The 16,443-nt window shown below is 36.8% G+C and overlaps 1 protein-coding gene across 1 annotated transcript in view; it reads left to right on the top strand.

Annotated features, from left to right (window-relative positions):
• The window catches only part of SLC26A7 (solute carrier family 26 member 7), a 64,037-nt gene that overhangs the window by 14,434 nt on the left and 33,160 nt on the right, over positions 1-16,443 (top strand). Inside the window, exons 3-4 of the mRNA XM_058813916.1 lie at positions 1,882-2,054; positions 9,613-9,777. Of these exons, the coding sequence (XP_058669899.1) occupies positions 1,882-2,054; positions 9,613-9,777 (338 nt within the window). The remainder of the gene's footprint in view (positions 1-1,881; positions 2,055-9,612; positions 9,778-16,443) is intronic.

Below are 16,443 nucleotides of genomic sequence, written 5' to 3'. Positions count from 1 at the left end.
TCCATAGTTCCTTATGGACTTTGGAGACAACCTCTTCACTCACCAGAATTTTCTGTAAGATCTGAGATGCTCTCCATATGTACACAGGCTGTAAAACTGTTCTTTGTTAGTGAAGGCAGTCATGTTAGTATGAAATAGACAATCCATCAATGGCCCCGTTCAGTTAACTGTTATTCACTTGAAATGCCTCTTCTTTGAAAAGGCTGGTCTACCTTAAGAGATTTCTCACCTGAGCAACAAATACATACAGCTTTTGACTTTTGTTAACATTGATTTTGAACCATTCTCTGAGACAGTTTTATCTGCCATAAACAGCACATACACATCTTTGATTTAAGATAGAACTTCATGTAAGGTTCTATCTTTTCTATCTCTACAAATTTAATTTTATGCAAACAACTTACAACAATAGAATGGCTGAGTTTGAAAGGAATCTTAAAGGTCTTCTAGTTCCAACCCCTCTGCCATGGTCAGGGACATCTTCCACTAGGTCAAGTTGCTCAGAGCACCATCCAACCCGGCCTTGAACACTTCCAGGGATGGGGCAAAAAAAGCTATGTGTAATCAGACCCTATTGGAGAGGAGCTAATGTGACTTCTGTAAAGGAAAATCCTACCTCACTACCATCTAGACTACTGCATGAATGTCAACAAGTGCATGGAGAAAGGATATACTTTGAATATAAGATATCAGAATGGTCAAACAGCTACTGATAAGGCTCCACACCAAAGGTTACTGAAGAAACTAAGTTGTCCTTGTGATAGAAGAAAAGTCCTTTTATTAATTATTAGCAGGTTGAAAGATATGGAGCAAAAGGCTGGACCTCATGGTCACTTTTCAGGATGGTGGAATCCCTGGTGGGTTCCTGAGGAATTCATGCTGTGGGCTTTACTCTGTGAAGGCCAAGGTGAGGGCAGGACTGTGTACACCAGGTCCTGCAGGAGTAGAAAAAATGTGAGTTCAGAGAGAAATTGTTTTAGAAGACTTTTAAAGTATAGATTAAAGAAAACAGTACAGCAGATGCTGAACTTCTGAAACCTGCTCTCAGACAACATTGAAAAAGGAGAAATTACAGGCAGGTTCAGACAACCTTTGATAAATTCATGAATGCTAGTCCACAAACAAAATTAAAAAAAGCCAGCTAAGGCTATTCTTCACTAACACAACAGCTATGGATGCTGGCAATAAGAGCAATGGCCCACAGAAAATGGCCAGGCTTGTGTGCATTCCCCAGGTAACACCTCTGACTGTCACAGCTGGAGGCGGAGTGCTGGGCAAGATGGGCCATTGGTCTGACATAGCAAGATATTCTTGTGCTCTAATAGTCTGCATGTTTGTGTCTTTTAATGTTGAATTGTCACCCTCATTTATCTTTGTGTCATTAAATACGCTTTATCTCTTTCAGCAAATAAATGTTTTTCTCATAATTTGCCTCCATTTATTAGAGTGCTAGGTACTATTTAATGGGCTAGGTACTATATATATAGTGTGAATTAATTGCCCTAGACATTTGAATAGTGAACACTTGGGATTCTCAGAGAAATAGCTGCTTGATCACATCCAGGGTGAGTTAAAAGCATTTCTGATAACTTGAAATAACTTGAAATAATTTTAAATTGTTGTATTTGAATGTCTTTTGTAAATCTGTCTTAATAAATGTGCTTAAAAAAGGATTTTCATTTAATTTGCCTGTATAAATGGTATTTTATGGGAAGAAATGTGTGTTACATAGAAAAAAATATCTTAAAATTGTTCTTATGATGACAGGAAAGTAAAAAATGGCACTTTTACTTATAATGGCCATTTTGAAAAAGAGACCATGAGTGATGAGTACAGACAGATATACAATTATTCGTGACTAATGTGTGGCTTTTTTTACAGGAACTTTTGCTTTAACTTCCTTAATATCTGCCAATGCAGTTGAGCGTCTTGTTCCTTCAGTCAGAACTAATTTCACAGCAAACAATAATTCAGGAATTTTGGGTTTGTCAGAATTTGAAATGCAGAGGATTGGAGTTGCAGCAGCAGTTTCATTTCTAGGTGGAATCATTCAGGTAGGTGGTGATCCCATTTTCTGTATGCTAATGATGTACTGCCTTTGTTACAGCTATGACATTTATAATAGTTTTTATACTTCTCTGAGGAAAACTAATGAAAACATCTGCTTCAATGGGCACAAATGATGAAATTAATGCACTTTAAGAATTTGCTAATCCTTTGTTGAGATGTAGTAATTATCTGTATATATTCTCTCAGTGTTTTACAATATGAAGCAAAATCACCTTCAGCCAGCTTTACCATAATACTCACTTGGAGTTGGTGTCTCTTTTCCTTCTTCAGAAACAAACATGAATCAGCTCCTGGTAAGCACTGACATATTCCTGTGGCTTTCTGTTGCCCTTGGCTTGAAAAGCAATACTGTACAATATCCAATAATTAAAAACAGTAGGGAAAGTTTTAAATTCTCTTTAGAGTTCACACACCCATCATTAAAGTGAAATAGTAAAACAGATATCTTCAAATGATTCTCTAAAGTTTCTCAGAGGTCTTTTAAATTTCTTCTTTTATCCTATTCTGGCTAAAGGGGCCAAGTTTCTTTGTCCATTGCCAGTTGCTTAGGTTTTCAATGAAGGCTTCCCTCTTTCCTTGTAAATATTAAAAGAGAAGAATTGTTCCAGCATGTGACATTGCAATGCCTCCTAGGTAGCTGGGCTCCTGAACCAAACCCAGACCCCTCCACCTGGTGCTTTGGATCCCTCTCCAATGCAGAGGATGAGCAAAGGGGCCCAGAATGGGATCTTCAGTAGCCTACGTGCTTGGCAGGAACTGGGGCATGTACTCATGTTAGTCAGTAGGAAATATCAAGAAGCATTGTTATTTCTGGTGTTCTTATAATTCTTTTATTGGTTTATGATGAGAATTCTTTTATTGGATTATGACAAGAATTCCTTTATTGGATCATGACTTTGGAGCATGAGGGACAGCCTACAGACAGCACAGACAGCAGAGCTGATGCAGATTGTGCCTGGCTGTGCCTGCACGTGCTGTCCCAGCACTGCATCTAACGCAGGGTGTGTGCAGCAGCAGAGCATGAATGGAGCTCTTCATGCAGGAGTCCTGTGCCCACAGCTTTGAAAGCTCCTGCATCATCCCCAGAGAGGCCAAAGTGCCTTATGTGGGAATTTGGTGCCTGCATTCATTTGATGTAACTTCAAAATCCAATGCAGAAATTGTTTTGCCTGGTGGCTGCAGTATCGTGTTAGGTGTGTGAGTCCTCTAGACCTCTTACACTTCTTAATCCTGAAAAGTTCTGCTTTTTCATATGCCTTCCACTGCATCAGCTGATTTATCTCAGCCTATGTCCTCTTTAATCCTGACTGGAATGAGAAGAACTGGTAAATCCTCTCTGCATCTTCAGATGCAGGGAACTGTGCCACGTGCATGGGCTCCTCTCCCAGGTCAATAACGTCACTTGCATTAGAATTATATAACGCAGCTGGTGCTTGTCATGCTGCCACCCATCCTTTGTGTGAGTTTAATGGTTGGAGGCCAGAGTAATACTTATAAACATTTATTTCCTAAAGAAGTGCCTTGAAGATACTAATACTGCAATATGCAGGTGAAAGTCCTGATCAAGGCTGAGATTAAACTTTGGCATCTTCCCAGGTGCTGTTAAGTGTGGCAATCTATGTCTCTAATCAAGATTCCAGTCTCCCAACTAACAGTTGCTGCAAACCCCAGATAAGGTGACAGGGCATGTGTTGCTCTTAATGGGTAGCTGAATCAGTCACCTTCTTCTATTTATCAGATTAGATTAGAAATTACCTAGTGGCTTGAAATTAATGTGTGTTCTGGGACAAGATGAATAGTACAATGCATTTTGGGGCAACAGCTTTTCATTGAAGACATCCTGCAATACAAAAAGAAGTTGGATTTTCTGTGTAGTTGATATCTGGGATGGTGCTGCTTTGGGAAGGGAGCAGACCTGGGTTATGTTATCTACTACAAGACTTTATTTTTCTGAAAAATAGTCAAAATGCAGTTTTCTAATCAGCCACTAATTGCATAAAAACAACAGATGCTGTGACTTATCCCTACCTTGGGCATCTTCCAGACAAAGGATGAAAAGTCCTTGCCAAAACAGCTGTTTCCTTCTTGGAAAGAGTAGGTAAAGAGCTGTACACCCTTGGCCTAAAAAGCAATTTGATGCTATTTTTCCAGTAGCATGGCTAAGTAATCCAATCAGCAAATAATGTTAAAATAAGAGAGAAAACATAAAAAATAGTGGGTAATGGAGGGAAGGTGGGGGAAGGGGGAGCTGTTTTTGAGATGAACTGCTGTTGGCTAGCTTGTGTTTATTGCAGACCACAACTGTGCATTTGTGTGTGAGGCAAACCCTGAGCAGGCTCTGTGAATTTCAGCGCCATCTAGACATAAATTAGCACTATTTTCTTATCATAAGACAAGGATAGGTAGAGATTTTCACAATTCAAATTAGGGCTTAACTGCTTAAGTTTTTCTCAAAGTAATAAATTTCAGAGTCCTGAACTACTTCTGAAATCTAATGTTTAAGGAAGTGCTCATAAAAGAGAAAGAATACTTAATTATATTAAGAGGCATTCTGATGAAGTTAAAATAGTATTAAAATAGAAAATAAGTAAACATAAAATAAAAACTTCAATTACCAAACCCATTTAATATAATGCATGCGTTATTTCATTTTAAAAAGCAGAATGGAAGGCATATGAAGTTTTTTTTTTTATGTTTGTGTAGCTACTACTCTATAAAAATAAACAGGGCATAGAAAACAAATCAAACTAATAGAAATCTTCCCTGATATCAAATACCTTGGAGGTATTGATGGGGAGAGAAAATGATGGAACATAGCAGACATATATGGGGTAATTTTGTAATTAAAATTGGATGTTGCCTTTATAACATTAAAAAAATCCTCAAAAGGGCTTTTGGGTAAGATTTTTTTTCCCTATTAATATATGTGCAAGAATGCTTGCATAAATATATGTGTCTCTAAAATAATCTCAGCATACTAAAATGAAATTCAAGATTAAGATTTGCTGAATAAATAGAGGAAAGCTCCTTGCAGATCAAACTGAGGAAAAAATATCCTAGGAAAAAAACCTGAATTCTCTCAAGACCACAGTGTTATAGACTTCAGTTGGGCTATTCTTCTCTAGGGGAGAAATAGCTGCTTATTGCATTCCAGTCTTGTAACATTTTTATTGGCAAGTTTTTCATCTACAGTATTTTAAAAACTATCATGTAATTAGTTGCTGATATACAGCGTTGGATATAAAAATATTTCTGGTTTTCAGGAGAACAAATTTACACAGTCTATTATCAATTTGGTTAATAAAAAACGAATACATTTGAATAAGAAGGGCATTTTTGTAAGGCAATATTCTCGTCCAAATCTCTATTACCCTGTGAGAAAAATGATGCTGCAATATTCTGTCACCGATAGCTCTGCATGAGGTAAAAACATGAGTCTATTATACAGTGATAATCAGGGAAAAAGTTAATTTTCCTTTTACAGTGGAAATACCTTATTGCAGGCTCTTAATCTGTATTTTGAAAATTACAAGTTTTCAAAAGGGAGTTCTGATTCTCACAATTATGGTAGAGCATACTACCATATGTGTTAGTACAGAAAGACCATAGAAAAGACTTTTTCAGGTCCTGGAATGAGGAAAGTTCACTGTGCGCACCCTCAGAAGCTACCAGACTCTCTCAGGGCACCCAGAATGAACATAGGAGCTGAGCTCAAGGAACAAAAAGCTAGTGGTCTGCCAGTCAGATGTCCATTGAAACAGGCCATGGAGATTTTAAATTGGCAGCTCAGCTGAGTTGAACTGTGTCTGACTGTTGTCTCCAGAGGGTCCACAGAAGTCTTCGCTTTTGCTCCCTTGGATTGTGAGGTAACCAATATAATGTACTAAATGAGAGTCTCACAGCCTGTGTTGGTTCCCTCCAAGAGATGCTCCCAGTTCTGGCCTCATCCACCCAGCCCATGCAGCAAATGATCAGGAAGAGCCCCACCATTTGTCTGCTGTGACACTGGAAAACCCCTTCCAGAACAGTGGAGTTTCGAGGGGTTTAAAATTCACTCCAAAGCTGAATCTGTGCAGCAGGCAACACCATGTCAGTCTTCCAATTTCTGGGGACAGAAAGTTCGACATTAGTGATTTCCAAAGAGCTGTTAAGTGATAAAAATTTTTACTGGCCGTGGAGTTAAATTGACTACATGTTGAATGGAATTTTAATAATAATAATAGTAACAGACTGAGCATGTTGTCATGGGAAGAAAGTCTTGAAAGTGGACAAGAACCAAAGGTTCTGGATAATGAACATAGAGGGCTTTGCTTTTTGCGATTGCTCGTTTTTCTTCTCCTGGCTAAATTCCCGTTCTCTTCTACTTGTCAGAGTAAAATTATGGAGCAGTAAAGACAGATGCAAAAAAGATTCCCTTTGTATTGTCTTTCTTCTGTTTTGAAATTTACTTATTTTTTCCAATGTTTTTTTGGGAATCACACCTTTCCCTACTTCTGTCTAATCACTTCATTGTATACCTTTTTTCTGTGATCTTTTCTCCTTTACTGTGCATTAACTCAAGGCTGCTTTCCCTCACTTTATCTTATATTGCTTTTTCTTTTCTCTGAAAGGTCTTTATTTTATTTACATGAATTTATTCAAGAATTTATACCTGGTGAAAGCAAAATTCATCTCAAGACAGTTACTTCTTAAGGAACCTTTTTACAAAGTATTATGTACTGGAAGTGCCACACAAATAATCAATAGCCAAGTGCCTTTCAAACCACTTTTATATTGAGCATATTCTTTCCCTGAAATCTGCTTTTATCCTCTAGGAACTAAGTTCTTAAAAATTAAGAATTCGGGATGCAATTATAAAATAAGTTAAACTCTGTTTTCTTTTACAGGTTAAGAACATCTCAGCATTATTATAAATAATAAAAGGAAAAAATATTTGCTTTTTTTTTTGTTGTTGTTGTTGTTCCAGCACTTTAGTGGCACTTTTCTCTGTAGTTTGTCTGCATCAGGAACAAAAAGAAATCATAAAATATACCAGAAAATAAGGTGGAAGACCTGCAAAAATGAGCATCACAACCAATAGCCAAAATAAAGCAGATTTTTAGACATTTCTTTAAGAATATTGAACTTTCTACACTTAGGTCAGTGTTACTGGGTGAAAGATTTTATGACATAATGCAATGTAGTGTAATTGAGTGCTGTCAGCTTAGCTAAGTTTCAAATGGTGTTTATTCAAAATGCAGTGGCAGCCAAGCTTAAATGGCTCTTGCCCAGCATGGAGGGTTAATTGTAGAGTCAATCTGGGCCTGTGTAAATGCTAATAATAATTTTATCTGTCAGGAAAATTCACATGCAGATAGATTTGGGAGGCTTGTTTCAAAACCTTTTCCTCCTCACGATCCAAGCAGTTTCTGTCCATTACTCATGTTGCAGGGACAACATGAGGTACCCATATCAGTTTGTGCTAAAAATTACACCCTCCACCCAGAACGTTTCCTGTTCTGGTTGCTGCATTTTTAGATCCTCTCCATGGAAGTTGTATGGGTGCACATCATATTTATTTCTCTATCATGTAAATAAAGAGTAGGATGTTCATGCTCATGAAGTGCTCAAGACTGCCTTTGTCTCTGTCAGTCCTGAGCTGCCTTCTGCAGGAAGCAGAGGGCACCAAGTGTTGCTTGTTCAGTTGAGTGGCTACAGAAATTGTCTAACTGAAACCACACCCATGGTTTGCATGTATTTTACATAGCCCACGGTTCCACGCAATCAATAAAAACTGTGTTTGAAATGTGTTCTTTTAGTTAGTACCTGTGAAGCATCCTCTTAAAATGCTGAAGATTAAACAAAAAAACGGTAAAAAACCAAAACGTAGACCTGAGAGTGATGCTAAAATTTCTAAGCTCAGCAATCATTTTGCTGTAACTCACAAAAATAACTTTCTCTGAAATGCTAATAGTAACTAATACTTCTCTGTGATATTATGTAGTATACAGAATTGTCCCTGTGGTTTTGATTCCATGGCTAAATAAACATCCAATTTCCTGGAAAGTAAGCTATTACACAGTTAGAAATTTCACATTCAGACAATAGAAACCAATTTTAGAAAACAAACAAAAATTCCCAAGGGAAGAGAGAATTGAATTCTTATTGAACTTTGCTACTGTGAACAATGTTTTAAATATAGTAGTAGACACACTGTTAGAACAAACAGCTAAACAAAATATCTGAAATTAGTAATTATCAGTTTTAGGCCTGACTAACTAAATTACTACTCACTGAGGGTACACAGTAATTATCATTATTGGAGTCCAATCTTGAATGGCAATCAATGTTCCAATTGCTCATAGTAAAGAGCAATTTACATGCTATTAGTGGGAAGTAGAAGAAAAATCTCAGATTTAATCTCTCAAATGGAAGAGGATATTGCTCACTAAAGGTTTTGTGGTTAATTAAAAGCCACTTATTTTGATATTTTTGTTTCTTTTGTGGTACTATGCCCAAAGCTCTCTGCATACAGGTGAGCTTTATGGTGAGAACATGAATGGTGTTCAGGCATAAAGAAAGATAACATCTGAAAATAACAGTTTTAGCTTCAGAAAAAAAGAAAACAAAAAACCCCAACCCCCAAAAAAGCAAGGGAGACTGTGATATATTCCAAAATGATGATATTTAGTATGGTAAACACAAAATGAACCTCTTAGAAAGTATTGTAACAAACAACTCTGTGCCAAGAGCATGTAACTTTTCAGGGAGAAGAGCAGCAAATGCAAAAGACTGGAGAAGTTAGAAACTGCAAAACTCATTGTGAAAGGAGATTATGTCAATGTAACTTAATGTGGATCAGAAAAGCACAAAGTGTTGTGTAAACCACAGTAGCAGCTGTAGTCATGTAGCAACTTTGTGCAAAGAATGAAGAGTTATCAAATCTCATACTTTGGAGAGAAAGAATGTTCCAAGCACAGGATAAGGGGAGAAAAGAGTTGAACACAACAATACCTACAATAGTTGCAGATCCTGCTGTAGTTTAAATTTCTGGATTAGGGGTCTCACCACAAGAGTCTCTATAGCACCTCATAAATTTGGTATCTGTTGAAATTACTAATTTTGAGAATCCTGATAGTGGCATTATGGCAATCAGTAAGCTGGACCAAGATATGGCTCTTGGCCCATTTAGGCTGCAAAGCAGTGGAACAGGAATAAGTCTCAGAACCAGCCTCACTTTTTGAGTTGCTGTACTTGTTGCAGTGATGAGTTGATGTTTTTATTGTGTTTATTGTGCTTACATATTTGAGCAGGAGAGAATATTTAGAGTTTCTCTGAGTCTGCTTTCATTACTAAACTAGTATTAGAATCTGGTAAACTAGTGAGTAAAATAGTGCAGGTAAACCCACAGAACTTCAGTGGGTTCCACTTTCAGATAGATTTATCTTCCAAAGGACTTTTGCTTTGTATCTTTAGCTCATTTATCTTATAACTTATGAAAAAGACTCTGACTCATTGTCCTATCACCAAGAAGCTGCTGATCCTCCTGCCTTTGCTTTTTAGGTAGTGATGTTCATGCTGCAGTTGGGCAGTGCAACTTTCTTGTTAACAGAACCTGTCATAAGTGCCATGACAACAGGAGCAGCTACACACGTCGTGACTTCACAAGTGAAGTATCTGCTGGGAATGAAAATGCCATATATATCGGGACCACTGGCATTTTTTCATGTGAGTTCAGTTAAAGAGATGAGATTTACTTCATTAGATAAAATTTTATTATATGCACTATTTGTCTCTGTGTAAGAGTATGGAATTTGTTAGGCACATGTGTGAATGAACAGATGAATCTTCATCTTGCTTTAACTGTTTGTTAGACAAGACTTGGAAAACTTGATAGAGAACTAGCAGGGATGGGTACAGTAATTAATTTAAAATATGTTTCTTAGGGTATCCATAATCCCTTTTATTATCCTGAGCCATACAGGGAGGGTAATCTCTCTCTGGGTCAGCATGTGGAAGGAATATAAATTTAAATATATTTTCTTTATATGCTACTGAATGAAATCTGACCATCATTGTGGTGAAAGGAAAACGACCCATGATTTGTGCATCTCCTATGCAAAAATTACTCTAGATATGTTATTTATTATTTATCACATGATACTATGCCATAAACACAGCAAGTGGATGGCTTGAAGGTAATTTTTATAAAATGCATGTTACATTTCATGCAGTATTGTTGCAAATGAGTAGTAAGGCTGCTTAAAGCATCACCATCACAGGTATTGGTAAAAAGCAGGTATGAGCTTATTATGAACTAATGGAAGTGTGACTTTAACAGAGTTCAGTGGCAAGGTTCACTCTCTTACTTACTGCAAGGATGAGGCATTCACAGGAAAATTAGATTTGTAACAATTTAGAAGAAATTACCTGGAGACTGAGGATGAAAAAGGGTAAGGGCACAAAGGGTATGGACACAAAAAATAAGGTGTGCAAAAGGGTTTAACAGAAATTCATCACTGAGTAATTTAACATTTATTAAGTGATTCAATGGGAATTTTTTATAACTATAACTATGGTTTAATTACAGTTTCATCATAACAACATTCACACCATAACAATTTCACATGCACACAGGCGGAGATAAACGCATGTCTGTCTGTCAGTGTAAAGGTGCTCATAAAAAATTCCCCTCGACTTCAGGGAAATATTCATGGCAAATGGCTGAGTGTTTGTCACCAGACAGGGGTTGCACCTCAAAGAGTCTGTGTGCATCATGTGTGTGTGTGCGCGTGTGTGTGTATCAGCCCAGGGGCTGCACCCCAAGGAGTCTGTGTGTGTGTGTGTGTGTGTGTGTGTGTGTGTGCGTGCGTGTGTGTGTGTGTGTGTGTGTGAGCCCAGGCCTCACTGTGATGGTTTTTTGAGCATTTCAGACTTGAGGGTTCCCGAGCTCTGAGAGGTGCCGCACAGAGAGGGAGGTGCTGGCGCAGCCCACTGTGGCCCAGAAGGGCTCAGAAGGCCTCACTTAGGACTGCTGTGTGCAGGGTCACAAGGTGATTTGCTTTAGTCACCAGCTGGTTTCCATCCTGACCATAACCCACGCTGGCAACTGCAGGAGTTTCCAAAACATTTGGAAATTGTTTCCAAAACTTCGGCAACAATGGTGCTGCTCTGCTCGGGCTGCAGCTGAGGCAGGGAACGTTCCAGGGCTGTCAGGGCATGACTGATCACCCCGTGCTCCCCACCCCAGCCCCACAGTGGGTGCTGGTGTTGCAGCACCTGCTCTGCTCAGGGACACGTCCCCACCTGGCTGGTTTGGGCAGGGCCAGGGGGTGATGCACCACCACCAGTGCCATGGTCACAGCCCTTGGAAAGTTCATGTTTTTGGCTGAGCAAAGCTGAATAATCTTATTACAGAGTCACAAACATATTCTTGATGGTAACTTATTCCAGCAAGCCCTGAATTTCAGTGCTGTGAGCATAATCTCTTGGCATTATTAATGTTACAACAGTGCCTGTCAAATTATATTTTGCTCATAATAAAACTGTATTTACTCGCTGAGGTGATATCTACATTGCACTGATAGTGAGACTTCATCTAGGCAGCCAATAAATTAGGACACCTTATTTAAAAGTACTGACTATGTCTTTGTGCCCTAGTATGTGCTTTATTTTTTCCTATTATTTGGAAAATTTGTTAATGTGAAATCTTGATTAGAAGATGTTGCTTTTTAGAATGTTTTTCATAGTATTTTATAAATTTGATTGCTTTTCATACGGATAATACATTTTTAAATTTTTTTGCAGGAACAATTCATTAACGAAAATTAGAAGCATGTAATAAACACAAGTAATTTATCCATTTATCTTGTAGAGATATACCTAAAAGTGTCATAGCTATTTTTATGAGCGGTCAGTTGGCTTATTAGACGATTAAAAATGGTTCTTCTTTTTTTATTATTTAAAAACCTTTTCATAAATGATTCTTAATATAAAATGTGAATAGTCTCTTTTTTGTGGTGTTTCCATGGAGACTATACTTACATATAGGAATATTGTCATCTTGTAGAGATGACTGGTGTTAAGTACTGCAGCCAAGGCATAATCAAAATACACATTATGAGCAATAATAAAGAACAGCAGTGATATGAAGAAATATTTCCACCTTGGTGTGCTGATGATATCATAAATGAGGTCATTCAAATCCTTTGAAAGAAATCTATTCCCTTATCCCTTGTATTTTTAATGCATTTGAAACAAGTTCTTTGCCTTTCTCTTCTCTTTTGAAATCAAACCCCTTTGAACATATTCCAGAGAAAAACTCCTGATTTTTTTAAGATACTGGATTCCTCTGTAAATTGTGTGAAAGTAAATGACCAAAAAAAAATCTACTCTGTACAACTTGAAAGAATGATAAAAAAGGGGCAATTTTACTGTGTAAATATTTTTAAATATTTCTGTTGTCTGTTCAGACTTATGAATTGCCTTAAGAAGGTCCAGTATCTCTGTCAAAAGCACCAGAGCTAGACTTAAACAATAATTTTCTTCTGTGGTTGTAGTTTCATGTGAGAATTATATTAAGTAGATATAAGGTAGTATCTAGAGAGTGAAAGGCAACTTTGGCATGTCTCTCTGGACATGTTCTTCACTTCAAAAAGTCTGGTGCTTTTGTTACATTTCTTTTCTTTGTCCACTCCAAGACGCCTCCCACACACAAAACCAATTGCTTTGCCTCAGGCAGCCTTTGGGTTGGCAAAGCAAGAATAAGAATGTTTAATAAAGTGTGATAGGAGAGTTGCAAGCAGAGCAAGCCAGTGAAATGAATTCTTTATAGCATGTGAGATCATGGTTAAATACATAGGAAGGAACTTTGCATATGGAGAACAAATCTTGCACACTGGCCCTGAGCCTGTGGTATTTCTGTGTTTACACACAAGTTATGTAACAATAAATTTTGTTTTCCCTGTACGTATTTTGTCACATTTCAATTGAGCTCCACAGTGCAGCATCAGCTGGTATTTTGCAAATTGAAAAGGAAAAGTGAAGGTGAAGAAGAAAAACAGTGAGAGAATAATGTATGTGAGATCTAACTTTACAAGGGAAAAGAGTCATCAAGTTTTACTCAGCATCTGAAAATGAAAGAACATACTTGAATTTCCCCCTTATTTGTGTATAGATACATTTATCTTTCCACATGTTTCTGAGAAAATAAAACACTGCAAAATGAGCTGTAATGTAAGAAACTTGCTTTGCAAAACGGGGTCTTCTGTGGCTGTGTTGCAAAATCCTTGTGTGGTTTTGCTGCAAATTTGAAAAAACCCCAAACATTCTCATTCTGTTATCAGTCTTTTCTTTTCACTCTTTTTTCCCCAGCTACCTCTACAGTTTACTGTATTTGCCTGTACTTTTTCCCTCCAGTGTGACATATCTAAAAAACATCAGAATGAAATTTTTTTGAAAATGAAATTAATTACTCTTAAAATGTATCATCTTAAATAACATGTTCCTTTAATTCCTTTGTTTGCTTCAGCCTCTACATATATTTTAGAGCTAATTTTTCGGGGTTTCACGTAGGCATTAAAAAAACAACTCAGAGCATTTCATTAATACATTAAAATACACACCCTTTCTAGAATATAAATCATTCCAATGTTCAATATCACCTCAAAACTGATGGTTTCTCATGAGGAAAGGAACATTCAGTGTGTGTATATATATGTGCAAAGCTCAAATAATTTTTGTTTCACTTAGGTCAAAATTTACATTGATTAGAAAAAAGTCCACTGATTGTTCATAATATTCTCACATAGTTTCTATTAAGAATATTTACACAAAACTAGCAATGAAACTAAAAACACAAGAGGCAAACAGCTCAATTAATATATCATTGCTGATTTTTAAAATATTTCATAGAATGAAAAAGATTAAAAAAAGTTTTTAATTATATAATGACAAAGATTGCTTCATACACTGCAATATCAAGCTAAATTCTGCTGCATAATTTCCAAATTACATTTTTGATTAAAATATTTGTAAATACTTCTTTTGAATCAGATGCCAAGGCTGTTGGAAGCTTGAGCTTTATGTATTTAGATTCAGGATTTATAGTTTGCTCTTGGATGAGTAGAGTAGCTGACTGGACAGAATACAATGTAAAATGTACAGTTTAAAGAGATGTCTGTGGTATGTAATTGTATTCCTGCTAAGAGCCACATGCTCTTTCTTTCTTGTGAAAGGGTCTCCTCATTTCACTGGTCATACCATGAATTGAGTGGTTTTAGGTTTTCAGAAAAGGGTTACCCAGGAACCCACTAGTCAGTGGAAGCTCCTTAGTCTAATGCAGTCATTAATTTAATACTAATGCATCACTGCCAGAATTGTTTTGGTGTGCTACAGACACTTTGGGGATAGTGCTGTTTGGGCTGCTGAATTTAAATGAGCTACAGAGTATTGGTAGTTCCATTATTTTTCATTTATTGGCTGATGTAGACTGCATACAGAAGGGTATGACTTCAAAGAAACACCAAAGGATGTACTAGGCAGTTCATATAAAGATTTTGTTGCAAAATCTGAAAAACCTATGGCAGAGGTTTTCAAGATTCGGCCATATATATTTTTAAAATTAAATGGAAATGCCTTTTTTATTCAATTTGAAAGACAAAAATTCTTGAAGCCTGTGTATATTTCTTCACTAAAATTTTATTTATTCACTCAGTATTTTGTCTCACTTTGTCTCAGAAAATTAGATTTCATGCCATGAACACAGATAGCCAGTGCTAACACTTTAATAGACAGCATTCATTTCAAAATAAATCCCATCTTTCTGACTTCAGCAAGTAGGAATCAAACAATTTCTTCCCTTTTCTTGCCTCTTCACCTTAGATCTAGCTCAGTCTTTGGTGAGTTTGTGGGCTCAGTTTTCCAGATTGCCTCCTTTTGTCTTAATTAATCACAGCTTCTGTTTAGGCACAGAAACAAGTCCTGTGCCCTCTTGAAAATGCATTCTTGGAAAATTATGGGTACAGATCTAGTCCCAAGCCACTCAAGACACAATCCACATATTTTCTGATTACAGTGGGGCAATATGTGGCTAAAAACTGTGGTTTAATTGCCATTCTTCAGATTTAAGAAATATTTAGGTCATATTACTTAACAAGTTGACTTTAAAATATTTTCCTGGTTTCTGAGAAATGTTGGTGCTGGGGTATATTGTGCATCCTTAATTGAAACTGCAAGGGCTACATTGGCTCTTTATGAGAAAAGTTACTTTTCTGAAACCATATTTAGGCTGGATTTTTTTCCCTTTCTAAATTATGAAAATATCTTCAGAGAGAAAAAAATCAGGAAGTCATTTAAATTTACTCATTCTTCAATATGAGCATCACTTCTTTAATGAGTGACAGAGTCAGAACAGTAGAAATAAATTCTATCATCATATTAACTACCTTTCTGCTAAAACAGGGTTTTTTTCCTAAGATAATTTTTCTGTATTTTTCCCTGTCCAATATAAATTTATGAATTTAACCTCCAAACTGTCAAAACTTGTTAGCATTATACATGTATTTGAGAATAAGTTCTCTGGAGCAGAAATTTATTAATCTTTATTTTGACAAAACTATAAGTGACACTTTTGATTTATTTTAGTGGTCTTCTTAGTCATTGCCAGAGAAAACACTTTTAAATACTACTATTATTATTCCAAACTTCACTTGCTTTATTTTATTATCCTTTATGTTGGGGTTTAAAAAAAAGTTATTTGTGATGATGTCTAAATCTACATCCTAATCTTACCTTCTGTTCTCTCCATGGTTTATATTTCCGTATGCACAACAGTTCCCAGAATTTAAATGCAGAACTCAAGGGACTGAACGTATCTTGTTTTTCCCCTTACAGCTTTAGTAAGCATGTGTATTGTATCCATTTTTATGGCTTGCTGCTCTTTGAGGCAATATTGCTTTTCTTCATGAGGTCCAAAAAGAAGTTGTGATGAGATCTCATGATTTCTTTATCAGGATAGATGGTCTCTCTAACTTTCTTCACCCCTTCTGTTTCAGCAAACTTGTAGTTTTTTCATTGCTTTCTGTTAACGTGCTACCATACTGATTTATGCCTTATTTCCTGAACCCACAAATTCAGCACACAGCAAAAATGACAGTTCACTGTGTCATCTGTGCTGGTGCAAAGGGAACTGCATTCTCCTGAGCCTGTCACTTACAACATGGTATTAATCACCAAAGACCTCTGTTTCTCTTCACCATTGGTCATTCTGTTCCTGTTCTGTATTTCTGTTCTGCATCTTCCTTATAATTCAGCGCTGATATTTCCTTTGTTCATCACAGATCTAACCACATTTTTCTAACCTGTTTTACAGCTGATTGCAGCACATGTTAACTG

This window comes from Ammospiza caudacuta, chromosome 1 (assembly GCF_027887145.1).
Source record: "Ammospiza caudacuta isolate bAmmCau1 chromosome 1, bAmmCau1.pri, whole genome shotgun sequence".
Classification (NCBI taxonomy): Eukaryota; Metazoa; Chordata; class Aves; order Passeriformes; family Passerellidae; genus Ammospiza; species Ammospiza caudacuta.
The sequence above is the reverse complement of the archived record's forward strand: the minus strand, read 5'-3'. Positions and strand labels throughout refer to the sequence as shown.